This window comes from Nestor notabilis, unplaced genomic scaffold (genome assembly GCF_000696875.1).
Source record: "Nestor notabilis isolate BGI_N333 unplaced genomic scaffold, ASM69687v1 scaffold9992, whole genome shotgun sequence".
Lineage (NCBI taxonomy): Eukaryota > Metazoa > Chordata > Aves > Psittaciformes > Psittacidae > Nestor > Nestor notabilis.
The window spans coordinates 76,356-83,350 of record NW_009918714.1 but is presented as its reverse complement, the minus strand read 5'-3'; the positions used below and the strand labels follow the sequence as shown (position 1 = coordinate 83,350).

At 43.4% G+C, this 6,995-nt stretch overlaps 1 protein-coding gene across 1 annotated transcript in view; it reads left to right on the top strand.

The window, feature by feature from the left end:
• Positions 1-5: 5 nt before the first annotated feature.
• FAM20C (family with sequence similarity 20, member C) overlaps positions 6-6,995 on the top strand; it is a gene marked incomplete at its 5' end in the record, with an annotated part of 57,524 nt that continues 50,534 nt past the window's right edge. The window contains 2 exons of the mRNA XM_010009866.1: positions 6-109; positions 1,911-2,083. Coding sequence (XP_010008168.1) covers positions 6-109; positions 1,911-2,083 — 277 coding nt within the window. The remainder of the gene's footprint in view (positions 110-1,910; positions 2,084-6,995) is intronic.

The window sequence follows — 6,995 nt, the reverse complement described above, 5'->3', positions numbered from 1 at the left end:
AGCACCCGCTGTACCGCGCCGCCCTGCCCCCGCTCGCCGACGGCGACCTCCTCTTCAATGTCAACAGCGACATCAGGTTCAACCCGCGGGCAGCCGAGCACACCGAGTGGTGAGTACGGAGGGGCACGGGGACCCGGTTTGGCTCGGATGGGGGTGGCGGGGCTCGGTTTGCCGGGGGAGGGGGGTCGTTTTTTTTTGGGGGAGTGAAAGGGGAGACAGCGGGGTGCTGGGCGGTCGGTGTGGAAACGTGGCGCGGCGCTTCCCTGGGTCGCTGCCTTTCCGTTTATAACGTAGGGTTTCACCGGGCGGTCAGGAGAATGGATGTAATGGCTGTGTTTGGAGTAAGCAGAGGGTTTAACTTAACGATTCGGTGTCACCGGGTAAAAAGAGAGATTGTACACAGGCGTGACCGGTTGTGCTTCTTGGAAAAAGAAAAAAAACAAAGCCCCAAAGCCATGAAATACAGAATAATTACAGGAGCACTGCAGGCTGGAGTGCCAAGGCCAAAGGATCTGTGTGGCCCAATATCCCATCTCCAGCTGTAGCCAGAGGCAGATGTTACCAGAAAAAGGTAGAAAGAGGATGAGTGCAGAGTGAGCCTGCCTCTCCAGCACCTTTCTGGCCTCCCAGTCTTAGAAGCTCAGCAGTGAGACCAGGCAGTAACACATGAACTTCTCTTAAAAGCAAGGTCTGGTACTGGAAAGGCATTCATCCTGACAGGTATTTCTGCCTTCAGGATCTGATCTGTGCACCATTTTTCATCCTCAATTAATTCCCAGAGTCCTAGCACTTCTGCTGCTCTCCAGCCTTCAAAGCAGTTGGTTGCCTCTGTGAATCCTATGCCCTGTTGGCTTGTAAGAAATGCTGAGAAATTTCAATGACTGAAAAATCAAAAGGGTTGTCTAATACAACAGCACCCTCTTTCAAACACACTGACACTGTAATCTTTAAACAGCTGCATTGTACTGTGCAAAAGCTCTGTCAAGCCACGGAGCAGCCAGTGTGAGAAGAGAAGTATTTCTGATTTCCGTCCCGTGAGTATGTGAATTGTCCAGGCCCCTTCCATCTAAGAATCAAAACTGTCTGTGAAGTGAAATAGCCTGAAAAAGTTCTGGTTTATGAGAGGGGAAAAAAAAAGTCACAAATGTATGATCATACGGAGATGACTAAAACCATGGAGGACTTCTGGATTGAAGATACGTGATGGTTTATGCTGTAGGTGAAGAGTGAAACTATCATTGATGTCCACAATGCAGCCGCCTCTTCTATATATTTGCCTTAGTGGCTGCAGCCAGAGTTCACAGAACTAATAAGAATTTAAGAGTTAAAAGTCATTTTAACAGTCATTTTCTGTAACAGTATCCTACTGCTAGGGAAGGGGCAAAACCATCCAGAGTTATTCTTTGCAACCAGTTTGGAGTGATCCAGTTTCTTCTCATTCTCTCTGTTTAAAAAGAGGAGAGATTAGGAGCATTTGGTACAACAGGTCAGGTTACTGCTTCACTCTCAGTTTCCAGACTCAGGTCCCCATTAAATAAAGGTTCAGGATGATGCTGTCCTTTGGGTCAAACTTGTAAAAGATACGTGCAACATAATACAACCTAAAACTTGCAGCTCTGTGTTTCTGCTATATAAGGGCCTCTGCTAATGCTCAGTGATGTCACTCCGAGTTTAGCTCCTGACTTTCCTGGGCTTTAAATCAGGCATGATGAGTGGAGGTGAAAACCCATCTCCCATTTAGCCCCAGGTGGGAGCAGGCTGCACTGTAGTGCTTTGCCTTTCCAGGTTGTCACATTTGAAGCCCTGTTTCTTGATGCCTGTTACAAACTGTAACATTATTTCTTTCTCCTCATTTTTTGGGTTTTTGTTGTGGTGTTCTTTATTGGTTTGTTTTTTTTTTTTGGTGGTAGGCAAAATGAAGATAATGAAGAATTTTTGCCAACTGGAGAAACCTCCATAGACTCCTACCCAAACTGGTTAAAATTCCACATTGGCATTAATCGGTACGAGTTGTATTCCAGACATAATCCTGCAATTGAGGCTTTACTGCAAGACCTGGTCTCCCAAAAGATAACCAGTGTTGGTATGTTCAGATATGTGTATAATTTTTTACCGTTATTTGCTCATTGTTCAGGATCTCATTGCTGTTTGAATATTAATATTTTGCATGGCTTCTCTCCGGCGTGCCTACAACATTGCTTCCCGACTTCTGCGCTCATTTTCCCTGTTAAACATAAAGAGATATTGCCAGCTCTGTATTACCTGAATAATTGCCAAGTCTGCCGCTGAGACAAACCCCATTCATTTCAGAGATATTTTAGACACGATCACACTGAAAGTGCCCTGTTTGGTTATTTAAAATAAATAGGGTAATAAAAAAAGATGGCAAAAAGCAGGTAGCATCTTGCAGGAGCTAGATTGGTGTTATTAGCTGATTATTATTTAAAAGGCTGTGTCTGGCAGCACTCCTCTTCCTGAGGAAGGAGTGAGGCAGCTGACCTGCAGCCCTGCAGTGATGGCTGCGGGAGCATCTGGCACCGCGGGGCTCTGCAGCTCAACAGAGCTGCATCTTCCCCAGGCATCGTGCAGGGAGCTCCAGCCTCCCGCTGAGCAGAGTTCAGCTCTGTTTATTCTGCTTGTAAATCCACAACAGGGATGTGCCCATATCAACCCTTGACTCTGGTTAAACAAGGTGACACAGTTCGGGGCTTTTCTCCAGGGCTGGTTAATGACAACGTGTCTTTCCTTGAATTTAGCTGCGTAAACGTGCTGGGAAAAAACAACCCCAACCCCAAATGAAAGCGCTGGGACACTAAACAAATGCACAGCCCGTGGTTTCCAGAGGTGGAGAGCTGTAGCACATGCAGTGGTTTCCGTTGGCCGTGCAGAAAATGAAGTTACTTGCGCTGACCACAAAGTCCGTTTCAGAGGGATGAAATAGCAGGAGCTCTGTAAAAGTGCTGATGGTGTGTTGGCACCACGGGATGAGGTCAGCAGGTCTTTAACCCTGCAAGGCAAAAATTTAGGAAATGGCCTGGGCTAGAATAGCATGAGCAGCTCCATGGTTTACATTTTCCTTTGTGTGAATCACAGCAGCTGCTGAGCAGGAATAAGGGAGATCCTTGGTCATCAAGAGTGGGCTCATTTAGCTGATCTGGATGGAGTAGGTGTCAAAGGCAGGATGCCACAGGAGAGCTTTGCCTCCATGAATTGAGCTGCCCAGTGGCTCTACACAGCACACAGCTCTGCTCTGTGCTCTGTTGGGGCAGGATTTGAAATAAAGCAGTTTTTGGTACCTATCTCACATGTTGGAGTCAAGGGTCCAATGGACACCTAGTTCATGAAAGATGACAACACAGGCTCATTTGTTAACCTGTGATGGGTTTTCTGTCCCCAAAACTCTGGATTGGAGTGATTCATTAAGGAGCTCAGGTTTGACAATTAGGCCATGTATTTCCCTTCTATAGCTCAGGTGTGACACTGCAGGTAGCAGCAGTCTCTGCCCATGCTCCTCTGGTCTGTGCTGGAGGATAACAAGGGCACTGGTGATTTTCCCCTTGACATAGCCCTCACCTTTCTTGACCTCTCCCCTCAATACCAACTGATTTCTGGAATGTTAGTGACATGTGTGAATGGGGATTGAGTCAGCACTTGGTAACACGTGTTAACATTAACATTGGTCTTCAAGCACATCCATGGAGGAGGAAAAGATGCAGGTTGTGCCTTTCCCCATCATCCGCAGGGAGCAGCAGTGTCCCAGGCACTTACCAGGCTGTCCCCAGCTCTGGGCTGAGGTGGTGCTCAGCCAAACCACCTTTTGGTCATCTGCTGAGGTTTACACAAAATGCATTGGCCGTAGTGGTGTTTTGTACTGCATGGCTGCTAAGAGTATAGATCTCTATTTACCTCTTCAACACTTCAGAGTTCAGCTGTGTTGTCTATGCAGGAGGAGAGCAGTGTTTGTAGCACACTTGGCAGCGTTTGAGCCATGAAATCTGTCACTTCTGCAGAGCAGAGGGATGCTAAGGTTATGCAGGGACATAGAAACTGGTGGCAGAAAAAGGGAGGTAGGAATGAAAAATAATAATTTAGTACTCACTCTTCACTTGATCTTTACTTGTGCTTCCGGGCATGTTGCTTAACCTCTGTATGCTTCAGTTAACCTAGCAGCAGAATGGTTATCAAAAAAATAGGAGTGAAGTCCTGACCCTGGTGACATAAGTGGAAGTTTTGCCATTTACTTCCCTGGGGCCATGATTTCACCTAATGTGTTGTATAGATGTGTCATGAGGTTTCCATTAATTATGATTTTGATAGAGCTCTCAGATCAGTGGGGTGAAAGGGCTCTAGGACCACAGAGGAGGAAGATTTATGATTGGTTTTAGTGATTTCCTGTGGGATTGTCTCTCTGTTAATGTTTGAAGAAGGCTCTTCAGAACATGATAGGGCCTCTTATGCCCATAAGAAAAACTCAGAGCAATGGTTTCTATCAGTGATTCAGTGTAATTTCCATAAATTAAAACATGAGGTACATTTGGTATTGGTGTTGGACACTGTGGGAGCTGACAGGGAGTGATTCCTACACATAAATCCCAGTCTAAAATCAAGTGCATGGACATGGAAGGGGACGTTTGCCAATGCAGCGATGCCAGGATCTGAATTTTACTGAATTAGCAGTAGTGCTTGCCCCTGTGGGGATTTAGGAGCTTTGTCAGGTTGCAAAGCAAAAAAGAGCATTTTGTTAATATACTATACTTCTTTTTGTTTGTTTGTTTTTATTACACAGTGCAGCATCTTTTATGTGGCAAATTCTTTGAGTGTTTAAAAATACATGTTTTAAAATAATACTTGCCAGTTTTCAACTTTACTGCAGAGCAGCAGCAGGGATTCAAAAGGGTGTAAGCTGATTAATGAAGAGTAATATGTTTGACCAAAGGACATTTATGGGGCTGTTATGTTCTTTTGCATATTCCTGCATATCTTTTAATTTGTCTTTTTTTTTTTTTTTTTTCTTACGGTCAATTTTTGTTGTTTTGTTGTTTTTATTTTTTTAAGGCAGCTGCAAAGATGCCAGGTTAGAAGTATAAAATAAATGGAAACCTTCATAATGCCCAATCTTCAGGCTTCTTTTTTGCAAGCAGGGTAATTAATTATATACATTCACATGCATTACATGAAGTAGGATATTGCTTTATCCAGTTTCTTCCCAGTGTCCAGATTTGCTTTGGCTCTAATAGAATTAGGTGATTTGCCATGTGAGTTCTTGATACCTATAGTAATTAGATCCAATCTGCAGCTAAACAGATTTCTTAGCCACATTGTCATTTCTCTTCTCAGCTTGCATTATTTATGGCGAAGAGTGTTGACCACATTGATCCCCCGCCATCTATTAGAACTGCTCACACAACTCTGCAACGTGCAGTGTTATTTTAAAATGAAAACGGTGACAGAAGCAATTCCCAAGAGCAGGGAGCACCAAGGTGACATTTTCTTGATGTTAAAGTTTAAATGGAACAAATCCATGGATGGGAAGGAGCATCACATTCAGCTCCCACAGTGACACCTAGAGCTGGCCTTGAAAAGGACAGGGTTACCCAGAGCTTTCAAGCTGAAGATATATTCTGTGCCCTGCACCGATATATGTATTTCATATTCATTTTGTTCAGCATAAAGGGATAGCTCTTAATTTGATTTAATTCACTGCAAATTTCCTCTTGCCGGAAATAGGAGCCTAGTGAGAATTGGTTTTCCATTGAGCACTGAAACAGTTTTCAGAAGAAGCACGTGGACAGGCAATTACATATTACCTTTGCCTATCATAACTGTTTATTGCATGCATAAATAACCATAGTTAGATATTTTCTTGCATATTTACAAGATGTCTGTGCATAATCGTGGTAGCACTGTCAGCAGTTTAACAACAAATATGGCATGGTGCATTGTAGAGGCAGTGTGGTTTTGATCTTCACTGTACTAGTGTCCAGAGGAGCTGTGTTGTGGGATTGCCTGTGAGCAGAATAAGTTTTTGTAATTCTTGTGTTTAGTTGGGTTTTACTTTTTGATTCTTTAAATTCACTGGTTGGAAAGGTTTGGAAACATTACCTGACTTTGTTGCTACTTCTGAACCTGCAATGCCTTCAGTTTGCACATGCAGTGATTAGAAAGCAAGCATGCAAGATTACTCACACAGTGAATAAATGCTGCAATTAACTCAGGTGGAGTCTGCTTCAAGCCAGGGAAAAAAGCCCCTCAAAAACAGCAAAACCAAGATGCTTAATATTGAATGTGAATTCTGGTGCTAAAGGAAATTATTAAAATCTCATCCAAAAGAAGGGAAAAAATGCTGTTGAGAACATGTGAAAAACATTATTAAATGTAGTGCCATTGATTTACTGTATAAGAAAACAATAAATCTGCCAAGAGTCAACAGATTGATTTAATGTACAATTCCAGATGAAAGGAGGGGACTTAACATGTACAACAAAGCCTCTGAATGATTTCACAGATCTCTTCCCCTCCGCAAGTCTTTTACTCTCTTGACTAAACCAAGAAAGGCCTTTAAAAACAAGTTAGCAGAATTGGCTCAACAAGAACTAATTAAGAGATGATGAGGGATTGAATTTGTTCTGAAATATGTTCTTTACAGCATGTACAGGGCCATGTCTGTAGCCTGGGGCATAGTATTACTTTTTAAAGCCAACCAGCACATTTATGTTAAATTTAAGCTTGATCTATAAATAGGAATCCAAAATGGATCTGAATGTCCTTGGTTCCAGATGTTAACTGCGTCCCAGGCTTTGACTGGATCTCACTTCTCAGGCGTTAGCATTGCATAATTAAATACATTTTTAAAAGTTCGTGGATCCTGACCGGGTTCAGAGGTCCTGTCAGGACTCTTACTCTCCATCAGAAGACCATATGGTCTGGACAGGCCAGTAGGATGAGGGCTATCATGCAAAACAGAGGAGCTTGAAAGCGAGACCAGTTTAAATTCC